We start from the raw sequence: 15710 nt of genomic DNA on the forward strand, positions 1-15710 counted from the left end.
CGTTTGTAGTTGTAGCATTCCGCTTTGTATTTCTCCCAGCGTCATCTCTACCTTGTTGAATTTTTCCTTCATCGAATGTGCAATTTGTTCCCGCTCTTTGTCCATGCGGTCGAGCCTGGCCATGAGCTTTCTCTCTTTGGTATTCTCAATAATCCTCTTTTTGTTGCTGGGCTCCTTTGGCTGTTCCTCGTCGCTTTCGATGCTGCTTTTGGTAGCCTCCTCTTCGGCGATGGCTGGTTCCTCCTTCCTCTTAGGTGGCTTTGCTGGGGTTTTCTTCTTCGAGGATGGGCGGGGTATCTGCTCTACCTCTTGCTCCTGTTGCGGGGTCGGCAGTGACAGTGGCGCTTGACTCGCCCTTATTGCTTCTAGTAGTTTGTCGATCCCTGCGTCCATCTTCTCTTCCATCTTCTGTAGTAGCCTTTCGTTGTTTTCGTTGATCATGTCGTAAATTTCTCGCCTTGTCACGGGCGGTTCTCCGGTGTTATGGTGTTGGCATGGTGGCTGCTGCTTGCTGCGGGGCGTTTCTTTCGACTTGCTTCCCTTAACTGCAGCCAACCACTTAAGCTTCCCGTCTTCCTGCTGCGACGGCGGCAGGTGTTTTTGCTGGCTCTTGTGTCTTTCGCGGCTGTCGGTGCGCCGTTGGCTTTCGCTGCACTCGCTTTTCTCCCTGCTCGGCAGCTGTGGAAAGTCCGATGACGTCATTGGTGCTCTTGTCTTCTGGAGCTGTTGCTGTTCGCGTTCCTCTCGGCGCTCCCATTGTCTTTTCGTGACGACGAAGGGGACCTTGAACTTGTTCTTGCAAATTCTATCTGCCGTTGGATGCGCTCCTCCACATAGCTTGCAACTTGGCTTGCATGCCTTCTCGTGGTCCGCGTCGGGGTTGGCCTCCCCGCACGCGAAGCATACTCTGGTCTCCGGGGTTGGACATACGTCGATGCGGTGTCCGACTTTTCCGCAACATCTACACACTTCATGATGTTTCCTGTAAAGCCCGCACTTGAGCAGTGCCGCTCGGTATATTACGTAACCGGGGCACTCTCTGTCCTTCAAAGAGGACGATGACCGCTGTAGAATTTCCAATCCTGATCGCCTCTAGCGCCGTTGGGTTATACTTTGTCACGACCGCCTCATTTATGTCTTCGGGCGAGTCGTCAATTGCGATACCTCTGATGATTCCCTTCGCCGTCCCTTCGGGCGCGGTTCGGTAGGCGGAAACCTCAAATTCCATGTTGCCGAATTCGACGGTCCTGATCTTAGTGTAAATTTTGGCTCTCTGCTCGCTCGGCGAGCTCACGACTAAGATGTTCTGCGCCGCATTGATGCACACCATGTCTTCGCCCTGGTATTCTTTCGCCGTCCCCGCGGCCGCCATAATGGCGTCCGTGACGACCGGCGTCTCGATTCGAGCTACGTTCAGGCCGCCCCTTGGCCTAATCACGATCTTATAGTCGTCTCTGGGGATAGCCGCCGGCATACGGGCTGCTTTCTTGATATTCTCGGTAACTCGCTTGACAAAGTTAACTCTCTCCTTGGGGCTCGACTGCCGTTCCGCGGTTAAAGATGGTCTCTCACCTTGCTGCTCCTTAGCCTTGCGCATTCTTCTACTCGTCGTGGTCCATCCGCTCGACTCGCCGGGTGTCGCGTCGCGGCCTCCTACTTGAACGTACATCTTCCCTTCATCGTTGCCGACTATCGTTGCCTGCAGGCCTTTGGTTGCCGGGCTCTCGCACACCTCCATCGTCGGTGGCGACGCCATCTTATTCGTACTCGTCGGGTAGGCCTAACACCGGGGGCGATCGCCCCGGTGGCCGTACTCGTGCGCTAAGCCTAAGGCCTAGCAACGCTTGCTCGCCTCGAATTTTCGAAGTCCCAAAAGAGGCGAAAATTCACATACCACTTGCGCGATGTTGGTATCGGCTGGTTCCTCGTACCGTACCGCACACTTTCGTAACAAATAAACTGCAGTTGGCCGGAGCCGATAAACGATAAAAGGCCGTTCCTACCGCTGCCAGCTGAGCACAGCTGGCAACGGCGCGAGCCCGCCACGCCACCAAGGGACACGAGAAATAAATCTGTGAGATGTAGAACAAAAAGTGTGAATGCTTTGCAATGAGCACACGGAAACTGAGATGCATGACAGTTGCGGCCATGACTATACTGGAGAAACCAGGGAGTTCAGCCGTGGATTGAGCGATCTTTACAGCGCATCATGGACAGAGCGGCAACTACTTCGGTAAATCACCGACGAGCTTAAGACCAATGGACTCGTAAAGGGATAGTGAGTAGGAGTACAGCAGTTTAGTGATCTCAGTTAAAAAGTAGCAGAAGAAAAACAATCAGTTAAAAGAAAACAAGAAGAAACGAAAGCAAGAAAACAGCCACAGCGTTTCCAAGACGTGACAAACTCTAACTGATCGAGGACAGCCAGCGAGTCAGATATGGCCGATTGTTATCGCGCGGTGTCTGGTGTTCGCCAACAATCATCATCATGGTGTTTTTAGAAGAGCCTCTGAAGCCAGCACGAGACCGTACAAACATGTATGTCTCGTGGTGTTGGATGTGTCCCATGATGTATTATGTATTCTCCTTTTTTTAATTATCTTCTATTTTATTGAACATACTTTCTGAACTTTTAACAGTATCGACAGTCGCATTCTTGCTGATTTGATTCAACTGAGCCGCAGGAGTGCGCTTGGCATGCTCGATCACGCCGTCCTGATCAGAAAATCCGCTCGGGCCGGTGTCCGACGCTCGTTACTACTTTGGTCGACTCGCTTTATGGTGGGTTATACCCGACGCGTGCTACCATAAGTCAATGTCCCGAAGCTATCCAGCTCTTTCGGGAGTTTCACAAGGCTCCGTATTTAGTCCAATTTTGTCCTCGTTCTATGTTAGCAACATGCCGCAAAACAGTAACACCCTACCCGAACAGTATGCAGAAGGCAGGTCCATTGCCGCCCGCATCACTTCTCCTGACTGCTCTGTCCGCCTTCAAGGCTACATCACCTACTTTTCAGAGTGGGCGCATGCAAACTGACTGACCATGAGTGAGGGTAAGAGCATAGTGATGCGTTTCCCCAAGACCAAGACTACGAGTATTCCCCTATATACACTATCTCAGGATCCCCCATATGGAAGGTACAATGCGCGTAAATCCTTGGGGCAACGCTTGTAATTTTTGCACCAGCACCGGACTTATCTCTCCACATTTCAAACATAGTGGCTAAAGCTCGGTGCACTTTGGGCTTTGGGTTGTCAAAATTTTGTGGCTTTTCAAGACTTGCTTTACACTGCACTTGTTCTACTGAAGTTGGAGCATTCCGCATATGTGTAGCACCCACACCAAATCCACTTAACTTGTTAAAACAGAAGTTCGGGCGAGTTGGTAGTTCATGACGCACGAGGACACAGCGCACCCGTAACAAACACTCAACGTTCACATTCACACCAAAAGTTTGTATATTCCCGCCTTTTCTCTTCTTTCACGTCTAATGCATAACCTAGGCCTCATCTTTTTCTTTCTTTGCTAAAGGTTAACTGTAAAAGTTTTAAGCCAGAAATTGAAAATTAAAAATTAAATGGAAAAATTAAATGAAAAATTAAAATTGAAATTACTTTGCATCATTGATCTACAGTAATTTCAATTTTAATTTTTCATTTAATTTTTCCATTTAATTTTTAATTTTCAATTTCTGGCTTAAAACTTTTACAGTTAACCTTTAGCAAAGAAAGAAAAAGATGAGGCCTAGGTTATGCATTAGACGCGAAAGAAGAGAAAAGGCGGGAATATACAAAGAGTTGAAGTCAGCGCTGTGTAAGTGTCCCTTTCTTTTGGTGTGAATGTGAACGTTGAGTGTTTGTTACGGGTGCGCTGTGTCCTCGTGCGCCACTTGACTTACCAGCTGGAGGATGTGCAACACCGTGCCATACGTGCACTGTTCGCTTGTCCCGCCCTCTGACGTGATACGCTTCCATCATACGTGACGTGGTTGCAGCATTCGAAGTGGCAGACGGCAAAGCACCGCCACACTGCGACTCCTGTTGCCCTCCAATTGCTGCACCTAGGACGGGTCGCTCAAAGTCTCCTGCATCTCAGTGGTTCGACGTAGTAAACGGACCTGCAGCCCGTGCTTTTATATTCCATAACAGTACAGCATCAAAACGCGGTGTTGCCGGCTGCAGTTCGGGAATTTCTCGGGGTCCCACTCGGCTTTCAGTCGCCCCTTCCTTAAATTCGTGAAGAATCGCGATTGTGTCGAAAACTTTCTCGGCACTTGACTTAGCCCCATCACCTACAGGTTATATTTTGTTGTTTGTTTTAGAGCGCTCCTCTTAGGCGGCCGTTTCCGGCTTCAGCGGCGTCGCCGTCGGCGTAACCGCGCGGTGCATTATGGGAAATATTTCATAATGCACAGCGCGGGACCCTCCTGACGTCACGAGGGTTCCTCGCGGTGCATTATAGAATATTTCCCGTAATGGGGGGGGGGGGGGGGGAACCGCGCGGGGAGGAGGAGGAGGACGGGGGGAGGAGGAGGGAGGGATGAAAAGGAGGGGGATAAAGAAAAGGAGAGGACGGAGGGGGAGGAGGAGGAGAAGGAGAGGAGAGGAGGAGCTTGAAAAAGGAGGGGAGGAGGAGGGGAGGAGGGAGGAGGGGTACACCCTCCCCTCAGTACCCTTCCCTCCTCCTCCTCAAGAACTGCGCTCTAATTCGGCGTTACCGGGTGTTGTGAACGGCTTTCATTTTTCTTAACATCCTTCTTCTCAACCTTGGGCGATTGATTGGCTGACAGGCACAGTGCGTATATGGGTTGTTGCCGTTTCGTCAGGCCTCGCACGTCGTCCCAAACCACATGTCGTGCAAATAAAAATTACTATTACTTCGCACAGCTCACTACGAAGGTTTGAAATTGTGGTAAACAGACAAGGCAGAAACAAACGAATTGTGGTGCAATTGAAGTTTCCTTCGTTCGTACCTTAAATTATTGATCAAGCACCCCCTCAAAATTTGAAGATAATCGCAAACAAATAGGGGATGGGCACATCTGAGGTCACCAATTTTACATATATATATATATATATGTCCCCTGCATATGTTTTAGGATGTTTCAAATTTTGAGGGTTGGCGCTTAGTGCGGAATGGGCAGATGCACGGTGTTCTAAGGTAGATAAAAGAGACCTTCATGGTCTGCAACAATGCCGCCTTGTGTCAGCTGCGGACTTAGGCATGTTACAACCCGTCTTTTCACTTGGTTTCGGTGTTGGACATCAAGAGACGAGATTTTCGAGTGGTGGCGCGTTAAAATTTCAAAAGTGCTTTAAATGATTCCAAATCACTGGAACGGGTGTGATGTGCTTCTGGGGACGCTGCACCATCACGTGCAACAGTTTTGTGTTGGTTCGGTGACTTAAGGCGGGGCCTCACCTCTCTCAAAAGTCACAAGTGCATTGGCAAACCTTTAACAGCTGTGACCGAAGAAAACACTGCTACTTGAAGAGGCTTGTTAAGGAGGATCTTCGGCTGGCTGATGGTGATATTGAAGAGTCAATGAAGATTAGTTCCCCGAGCGCTTCGGCGATTCTTCATGAGGACCTTTGTCTGACAAGCTTCATATATAGGGTGCTACAGAATTTGACGGAAGCTCAAAACCATGCAAGGGTGGAATGGTGCCAAGGAATGTCATACCGATTCTAAAGTGGCAACGCTAAGAGTAAATATCTGACATTGGTGAGGATTGAGAATACGTGGACCGTCCAGTGTGCTCTCAAAACCAAGCACCAGTCATCCGTTTGGATATTGTCTGGAGAAACTCCACTGCTGAGGCTCAAAATGTCAAGAAGTGTTGAAAAGAAAATTGTGGCAATCTTCTTTACAACCAATGGGCAAGGGGCGGCAGTGGCACTGGAAAACCGTAGACTGCACAATAATGTACGACTGTTTGCATGCCAGCAGTTTACAATGGAAAAGACAATCAAAAATCGGCTTGAGGTGTTGAAGAAGAAAAAATGTAAACAGGAAAACAGAGATTAACCTGGTTTGTTTGTCCCAGTTGGCTACTCTTCCTAGAGAGATGGGGATATGGGGATTAAGAGAAAGAAATAAGAAAAAGAGATAACAGTTTGGTCCTTCAACATTGAAGGATGAAAACCTAGACGAGCTGGTGTACAGCTCCCATCACAATCCCCAGATCAGGAACAACAAAAAGAAAGACTATTTAACACGTCTGAACCAATTTGTGCCTATTGAAAGCAAGCTGGAAGAGGCTGTCAAGACAATACACCAAGTGCCTGATCAAAGTTATGGTTTCGATTGTGTTCACAACAGGACTATCCACGAGTACATCGACTGCAAAGTAACAGCACATATGGTTCCCTAAAACGCTGAAACCTAAAATAGAATTGTGCAAGCAAAGAGCATACGTTAATTCTAGCGAAACAAAATGTCAGCTCGGCGACTGTTGGCATCTTCATGCACAAACACTTTCACAGTAGAGAGCACTACCATGGCGATACTGCTGACGCGCGGAGCCAAACCACCAGGACGATATATGATCATCGGTTCACAATGGGACACTTGGTGCCATTGGCGACGGTTCGCGTCTTGGGTCAAGACCACTTTCACAACCGGCAGTACTACCATAGCGATGTTGGTTATGCGTGGAGAAACAGAACACCATTTGATCATCGTTTGACACACTCGGTAAGAATGTAGTATGGTAGACCCACAGACTAATAACAAGCAGTATCGCCATGGTAATAACGGTGGATTTCGCGGTCACCATAGTCACGGGCTCACCGCCGTGACACTTAAATAGGCTCAAGCAGCGTCGGGCAACCCTTGCGAATCCGTCGTGTCCGGTGTACGTAGCACCATTTTAGAACTTGGCGGTTCATGACGGCTTCATTTGCTTATTTGACGAAATGAAGGGCAGAAACCAGCATACTGCTCTGCGTTCTTGTCAGAATATACTATGGACGACCTGTGGTTAACACACAAAGGTTGACAATTTCAGGTAACTTATCGTGCTCCGTGGGCATGCGTGGGTGCACAAATACTGCTTATCAAACGGCACATACAGCGTGTCTGATTGAAAATAATGAAGAAGCCACAAAGCCTAGAGCAGCTCACGAATATAAGGTGGAATAAATTTCCTCCAGTCAGCCTCAGAACGAAGTAACACGTCTTGTTCCTTTCTGCTTCTCGGATACGCTTTTCGGCGCTTTAGTGAAATGAAGGAAAACACGCTGTTGTTGTCTTTCTTCTCCGTTGGTCCTAGAGTGTGCAGTCAGAGCCTGTGACACGAAGAGCTCGACGCTGTCCGCATTTCACGCAGCTGGAGCGAGGATTTCGGGGTATCTTGACAGCATGTCGGCAGTGGCGAGGCACTCCCCAGGAACATGCTGCATCATGAACCGGTAGCGCAGCAGCCGGATGCGGAACCGACGGACGTGACGAGCCATGAGTTAGAGGTCGGTGGAGCCCAGCAACTGGACCAGCGGCTGGTGGGCGGTTTCGACTAGAGCTCAAATTGTGCAGTTTTATGAACCGCTGAATGGGCCATATTGGACTCCCAGCGCTTCCTTCTCGATTTTGCTGTACCGCTGTTCGGCAGTAGTCAGTGAACGCGACACAGAGACAATCGCTCGTCGCACAACACATGTTGCTCCTGTAGAAGGACGGTGCCCAAACCGTACGAGCTGGTGCCTGCAGAAAGGGTTGCTGAATATTCTGGGCTCTATCGAACCACGCTGGTGCTGGATGCCACCATCTTCTTTAGTGAGTCGAAGGCGTCTGGACCTGTGTACCAGGTCCAGACGTGTCCTTGTTTAGTATGAGCGTGCTTGGCGCAGTGGCGGTGGACAGGCACAGCAAAAAATGTCCGATGTGGTTCAGCATTTGCAGGAGGCACCGCACGCCCTGCACGTCTGTCGGAAATTGCATGCCCGCGATGGCGAGGTACCTTTTCGGTGTTTGGTGCAATGCCGTTGGTGCTTAACACCACACCGAGGAACTTGAGGGACGACACCCCGAGGTGGCACTTGGAGGCACTCAGCGTAGATCCTGCTTGCTGCAGTCTCTCGAGGGAAACTTGCAGTCCGCTGCCGGGTTTAGACCGGTCTCTGCCAAACACCAGGATGTCGTCTACCATATTGACGCCTCCTTTAATTCTCGCGAGGATCAGTGGCACCGGGCTCAGGAACACCTCTGGGGCCGACTTAATTCCGAAGGGCAGGCAGCGACAATAGTATCGCGCGAAGGGTGTAATGAACGTCTTGTACTCCTGGCAGCTTTCGGAGAGGCGCACCTGGTGAAACCCAGACTTTGCGCCCAGTTTCGACAAGAAGGTAGCACTTCCCGGCAACCCGAACGCCTTATATTCATTCGGCATTATATATTCGGCATTATATTCTGCTCTCGGAGGATGACCTGCTTCTGCTTGGTTAAGCTGACGCACAGTCGATAGCCACCCGCTGCCTTGGGAGCCCCGACAAAGCCTGCGCACCATGTCGTAGGAGTCTCAACCCCCGACCACTAAAAAACGCCATTGTTTAAAAAAAGGACACGTCTCCTTTCTGCGATATTTCAATGCTGTTCAGCTTTTTTTTCCGAGAGCACCCAAAGTGCGGCTAGCATGACATTGCATGCAGACGACAACGATATTGGCCATAATACGCTCGAAGTTAGGTCTACATCAGCTTCACAACATGAGTATGTACAGGTTGGTCGATTGTACCATAGTCGAAGAAATGGTTCCCTAAAACATTGAAATCTTAAATAGAATAGCAATCAGGGAGCATATGTCATCTTGCTGGGAAACACAGGAAGACCTGAGCGAACAGTCGCGTCTTCGTTGACAACGCATTCTAGGATAGACAGCACTGTTTTAGCGGTACTGACGATGCGCAGAGACACGAACCAAAATTATCCTCCGATGATCGTCGGTTGACACTCGGACACATGGCACCATCGACGACCTATCGCATACTCGTTCATGACCACTTTCACAACAGACAGCAGTGCCTGAGCATGTTGGTTGTGCGCAGGAAACAAAAACAAGGCGATGAGCGGTTGCCGCACTCGGCAAGAATGTATTACATTAGGTGCACAGCAAAATAATCGGCATGAGAGTTGCAGCTATGCGGATTTCGCAGTCTCATTTGTCACAGGCAGGCAGCAGCTCTCGAGTCTTGGATGTACTCGTATCGCCGCACCTAGAACTGCCCGAACCACTCCCATGCTGTTAATGACTGACGACTCTGAACAAGAACCGCCTTGGATCTATCATGACCGGCATGACATTGCCAGCTGTGCTAAAGGCGGAAACGAGTGAGCTAACACCTGATATCGGAAGCCTGACCGTAACCAAAATGTGCATCACGTCGCACTAGGCGCGGCCTCGCAGAGTTTTTAATAAACATAATTTTGGCCCGCCTAATTTCTTAGTTGTGCACCCTTGGTCTAGCATTTCCCAGTAGATAATAGGGTTGGTAGGAGTCGTACCCTCGCTCCTAACGCACAATTCCATGAGTTTCCAGAGAGCTGCCAGGTGATGCAGTGTGCATAAAAAAACACCTATTTCGCCGTTCGCATTTAATCATTCTCCGGATAGTATACCTTCTACTTGAATATGCAAAGGGAACGAAATAATTAAGGGCAGAAAATCCAGAGCAAGAAGAGACAATAAGGGGGTTCCTCTTACATCCTCTGAAGCCTACTAAACAAACTGGTCTTCGATGATTTGGGATCTGCAAATTGGCCTATGACGGAGTGGCCTATTTTACAAGTTGTCTATCGACGAATTGACCTTTTACCAACTGACTTTCAACAAGTTGCCCGGATACCACTACACACAGGCATCAGCGCCCGCAGAAATATTCCCGGAGAGAGGAGAGGGTCCCGGAGGGGGGGTGGGGGGGAGTAAGGAAAACCCTCTTGATTTCTTGCATCATTTCCAGCAAAAGAACGGTGCAACTTCCTCACACCCCTCCTTGCACCCACACTTCCGGGCGCCCCTGCACACATGGGACGTCGGCGACCGTTCGCGCCTTCGTTGCCAACAGCAGCACTGCCATCTGCAGCTCCAGAAATACAATTAATGTAATTGTCGGTTGACACGATAAGGGGTAACACGAACGATCGGGCGCCTAAGCACACAAAGAACGAGCGTCGGCGACCGTTCGCGTCTTCGCACACAACAGCAGCGCGGCCATCTGCAACTCCGGAAACACAGAATTATGATGATGGTCGGTTCGAAAACGGAGAGGGGTGACAACACAGAACGTTGCACAGAAGACGCAAAGATATAAGTACACAACACAGTCGCTGCACAGCGGTTTCGAGCCATAACTCGCTAGCAGTCCTGGTAGCGTCACAGCGTTGTAGTCTTTGCGCCGTTGGTTGCAGTGGTCTAGGCCAGGGTCAGGGCCAGGCAGTCGAGGCGGCCGAAGTGGCCGAGGCCCTAAGCCTGCCGCTGTCGCTGCTGTTCGCAGCCGCCCAGTGTACGTAGCAGTGTCGGTATCGCTCCGAAGTTTAGCTGTTTATGACGGCTGTGTTTACTCTCTTTTCTTTGTGGATTTCGAAAACGCCCCGGCAAAAAAAAAAAAGAAAAAAAACGTCTGGAGGACCGATTTTGTCATTTTGGTTCCTGCGTAAACGACTTAGATCCAACCTGGGTGCCCAAATCTTGTTTATCGAACAGCGTGCTGATGAAGCTTGTAGCAATGATAATTGTATATATTTCCTTGGCGTCGGTGGATAATAGGACTTTAACTTTCTTTCCATCATTCTGGGTTTGTTTATTTTTGTTTGGGTAAATTAAAATAAAATAAAAAAACTGAACAGGAAAAAAATACACCGCTCCTTCCAGGGATCGAACATTTGACCACTTGGTTGGTAGTGCGATGTTCTACCCCTGCGCCAACTGAACAGGAGGAACTGTACCTCCTCCTTTCGTCTGAACTTCCCTTCCTCCCTTCTTTGGGGAACGTGTCCACAGCAAGGCGGAACAGTCGCTGTTTCTACTTTTCATCTCCTATTTTTCTGAGAGTGTAGGTGTCCATCTCTTATGCCACAAACGAAACGATCTCTCAGCATGAAGTCGAGAGGTAGCATGGTTGAGCTTAAAACTGGCTCCAGTTGCTGAGATTCCGGTTGCACCCACGCTGGTGGAGCCGGCTGTCGTTCCAGTTGTGACCACACCCATGCCTGCAGTACTTGGAGTTGTCGCGGCCGCCTATGCCACCAGAATCCCGCAGTTACAATCAGCGGCTAACTTCATTAGGGCTGCCGTGTAGCTAGAAATGGACACCCCGGGCTGCTGGTCTCTTCGCTGGAACTTCGTTCTGCTGAAGAGCTTTGACGGCCGCGGGTCGAAGTGTTTCTGCAACATCAACATGAGTTCGTTGAAAGTAACGCTTCCAAAAGTTCTCGGTGCAGTTAGTTCTCGCACAACTTCGTACGTCTGGAGTTAGTGCTCGCACAACTTCGTATCGTAAGCAGTAGGGCCCTTTTGTTGAAAGGATCTGCTATTTCGTTCGCCTCGCAGTAGAAGCTAAAGTGCTCAACCCAGGATGTCCAAGCAGTCTGGTCAAATGTTTCCAGCTTGCCTTGGATGGCCAACCCGCTACTGTTCTTGGGGATTGACTGACCTCGTCGCCAATAAATGAGACTTATCCCGGGCGAAGCACAAGCGTCTCCGTGTCGGAGCACAAGCACGACACCAAAAAGCTTCCTGCAATTTTTTTTTTTAAGGAAAGAAAGATATTTATAAAAGACAAGAAAAACTGAAAGCCGTTTACAACTCCCTGTAACGCCAAATTACAGCGCACCTCTTTAGGAGCTACAGTTGGGAGGGGTATACCATCCCCTCAGTACCTCTTGAGATTGAGAGTACTGAGGGGAGGGTATACACCTCCTCCCTCCCCCTCACCTCCTCCATCCTGTCTCCTACTCCTCCCTCCAAGCGGCGTCGCCGTCGCCGTCAGCGTGACCGTGCGGTCACGTGACCCTCGTGATCTCACGGGGGTCACGTGACGTTACGGGGGTCACGTGACATTACGGTTATGGCGACGGCAACGGTGGCGCCGCTCAAACCGGAAAGGGGCGGCTAAGAGCTGCGCTCTAAAAGACGTCACGATCATAGCGTTATTATAATGTACTTTAGAGGTTCAGCTGGAGCTAGTGTCTATGCGATTTCCGGGAGGCAAATTAAAGCAGACAGCAACCAGTCTACATTTGTGGCGCTCTGTGCATTCCAGTGGGAAAATACGCACGCATTTTGTCTTTTCGACGAAAAAAATTATATATAACCTTTTCTGATTTGAGTCGCACCGGCTACAGTCTCAACAAAAGGGTAGTCGTAGGGGTCTACATTTGGGGTTGTCAGAAGCCGTCACAGATATCGCTACACCCCCCCCCCCCCTTTAATAATAATAATAACAACCCCATGGGTATAGTCACAGGGCATGCAATCAACAGGTAGTGACAGTGAGCACCCCCAAAAGCGACATGGCGGCTGGCAAGCGACAATGGAGCAACATGAGTAAGGCCTAGCGAGCTGGACTGCTTTTTTGCTAAAATACGATTCTCAAGTGCGTGCGCCCGCTCGCTGCCTTCCGTGCGCACTAAGCACTCCAAAACGCGCCTCGAAGCACCGGCACCGCACCTATTACGAGTGGGGGCGGCGATGTGAGGGGGGTATTCGAGTGGGTTTATCCGCGACTGCTTTCGCGCGGCCGGCTGCATTTACTTCGCGGCCAGAGAACATTCAAAGAAGGAATCGTATAGCGACAAACGAAATTATGTCTTTATTGAACAGGGAATCTGCTTGCTGTGCTTGCCGCAAGTGATCCGGCGTTTTCGGTTGACAGCGGCGAGGCGAGGCATCACCGATTCAAGCGGCGTCGGTTCCGATCGTTCAACGCTCCTGCTCACCTGTTAGCATTCGTTATCCACGTTCAAGTCCCTCGTAATCCCCACCGCGTCTGCGCACGCACTATTCACCCGCATGGAACACCCATTCAACTCGCTATGTGACTGATCCCACTGGACGAGAGGCCGAGAACCGAACCCTTTGCGGCTGCTCCGTGGAGCCATGGAGCGCCTCCATGTTTTTCACTCAAATAAGCAGACACATAAACGCACAACTCCTTGAATTGGGCGGCGACACGCGCCACCTAACGGACAGCGCTCAAACTAAGAAAAAAGAAACCAACAGTCTGCATGCTTTGAGCGCATCGTCAGACATGCACGTACTGTATAGTCCACACCACACTTCACACATACGCGACATACAGACACCATACGATAATATACATCAACGGGTTCACAAACAGCACAAGGTACAACATGAGCTATTGACACTCTACATTCCTATACACACGATTAGTCGACACCACCAGCTTATATACTGCTGTATCTTCTGTGACCGATTAGGATGGTGACCAATGTCATATTTTGCATAAATACGAAAAGACTGTGCAAGATTTAACCGTATATATTATTTTCCTCTACTGTCCTTAGGAAAGCTCTCGTATCTCTCATGTAATCCATTGCAAAAGTGAACTGCAGGTTATAAATCAAATGGGGGCGTGACACCATCGGGATGGCGCACTCACCGTCACTGTACTTACAGATCCTGTTCCTGGTCACAACCCCTACCTTTGATGCGGCTCCACCACCGACAGTACCAGCGACGCCTGACGTTCTTCGCCAACAGGAAGCAGCGGAGGGTTACCCGACACACCCGCCAAAACTGGACGCATCGCTACCTTTTCACTGGCAACCTACGGCCACAGCGTCGGCAACAGGCAGCCGATATAACGAGGACCCACGCACCTATCTATTGGGGCGTGACACCATCGGGATGGCGCACTCACCGTCACTGTACTCACAGATCCTGTTCCTGATCACAACCCCTACCTTTGATGCGGCTCCACCACCGACAGCACCAGCGACGCCTGACGTTCTTCGCCAACAGCAAGCAGCGGAGGATTACCCGACACACCCGCCAAAACTGGACGCATCGCTACCTTTTCACTGGCAACCTACGGCCACAGCGTCGGCAACAGGCAGCCTATATAACGAGGAGCCTCGCACCTATCTATTGGGGCGTGACACCACCGGGATGGCGCACTCACCGTCACTGTACTTACAGGTTAGTTATTTAGACCACTGCACTACCTATCGGTCGAGCGACTATTGTTTGTTCGCGGTGTCATTCCCCTTTGACCACCAAAGTATTGGAAAGCGAATTCGCGCGTGCTTTGTATCTTTTTTCCCTTCCTGCTTATCACGTCTACGGCTTCTTGTGGCAGGAGATGTTGAATCGAACCCTGGCCCCGAAACCCGAAGCGCTGATGTTCAAACAACAATCCTAGCAACTGTGCAAAGAATTGAAGAAGGCCAAACACAAATTCTAAGTGAAGTGAGACTACTGAAAGATAAACAGAAAACCACAGATACTAAACTGCAACAGTTATCGGACAAAGTGACAGCACTAGAAGCCGAGCTTGCGCAGTTGAAGTCCCAATCTCCCTCCCTCTTACCTTCTGAAACCATCCCGTTACTTGAATCTAAAATTAGTCATGTACAGGCTAGATGCGACGATGCAGAAAACAGACTTCGCCGTTGTAACATTTTGTTTTACGGTATCGAGGATTCTGAAAACGAAACGTGGGCCATGAGCGAGGGAATCATTTTAGAATTCTGCATGCAAAAACTTAAACAGACCGTAAGCTCCGATTGTGTTGAGAGGGCCCATCGCCTGGGACGTTTTTCAGCGGGAAGAAATCGGCCAATAATGGTGAAGTTTTCCCGATTCAAGGCAAAAGATCGAATCTTAATGTCCGGTCCATTGCTTAAAGGGACACCTTTTGCCGTAGGGGAAGACTTTTCTTTGGATGTTCGTATTGCTAGAAGAAAACTTCTCCATTTTGCAAACGAAAAAAATATGTCTTACAAGCTGACGTTTAATAAGCTAAAAATGGATAACAGGATATTTGTTTACAATCCCCTATCAGACAGTGTAGAACAATGACAGCATAACAGCGAACGAAACAAAAATCTAAGCCCTCCTGTCCTAATCGGGTCTTATCAAGAATCTCGGATAAAACGTGCAATGTTTCATTTTTGTTCACTAACATCCGCAGTGTAATCCCTAAACATGATTTACTAGCATCATATTCGTACGATAACGATACCGACGTTGTAATCCTAACAGAGACTTGGCTTAAACCTGGTATACTTGATAAGAAAATATTTGACACCTAAGCAGACTTCAACCTTTATCGCCGTGACAGATGTATCAGGAGGGGAGGAGGTATCTTGATAGCTGTCAGAAAAGACATTCCTTCGTGCATAATAAAAATTGATAAATACATCGAGATGCTATGGATGTGTCTTCATACTTCATTCAAGAAAACCATAATTGGCGTCTGTTATCGACCACCCAACAGTGACTCATCATTCTGTGATTCGTTTCACGATAACTTAAACCTGATTCATTGCGACTATCTGAAAGGCGACGTATTTGTATTTGGTGACTTTAACTTTCCATCTATCGACTGGTCGACACTATCATCCTTAGATAATACTGAAACAAATTTCGTGAATATATGCCTAACTTTCAACCTCGTACAAGTCGTATCCGCCAGCACGCGCGGCAACAACATTCTCGACTTAGTACTAGCATCAGCACCAGACGTAATCACTT

The 15710-nt window shown here is 49.2% G+C and overlaps 1 protein-coding gene and 1 pseudogene across 1 annotated transcript; both read left to right on the forward strand.

Moving 5' to 3' along the window:
* Nucleotides 1–439: 439 nt before the first annotated feature.
* On the forward strand, nucleotides 440–987 carry LOC121834467 (annotated as a pseudogene).
* Nucleotides 988–2899: 1912 nt separating this feature from the next.
* Nucleotides 2900–15035, forward strand: LOC121834463. Its single transcript, XM_042288160.1, has 2 exons — nucleotides 2900–2931; nucleotides 14237–15035. Exons 1-2 carry the CDS (start codon nucleotides 2900–2902, stop codon nucleotides 15033–15035), a joined length of 831 nt encoding a protein of 276 aa, XP_042144094.1.
* Nucleotides 15036–15710: the final 675 nt, after the last annotated feature.

This window comes from Ixodes scapularis, unplaced genomic scaffold (genome assembly GCF_016920785.2).
Source record: "Ixodes scapularis isolate PalLabHiFi unplaced genomic scaffold, ASM1692078v2 ptg001212l_1___fragment_1__unscaffolded, whole genome shotgun sequence".
NCBI lineage: Eukaryota > Metazoa > Arthropoda > Arachnida > Ixodida > Ixodidae > Ixodes > Ixodes scapularis.

Excerpts from the sequence above, each read along its gene's own strand:
- LOC121834463 (XM_042288160.1), top strand. The coding sequence starts at position 2,900 with ATGCCGCAAAACAGTAACACCCTACCCGAACA. Across the intron at positions 2,932-14,236 it reads AGTAACACCCTACCCGAACA|TATTGGAAAGCGAATTCGCG; the intron begins GTATGCAGAAGG and ends TGACCACCAAAG.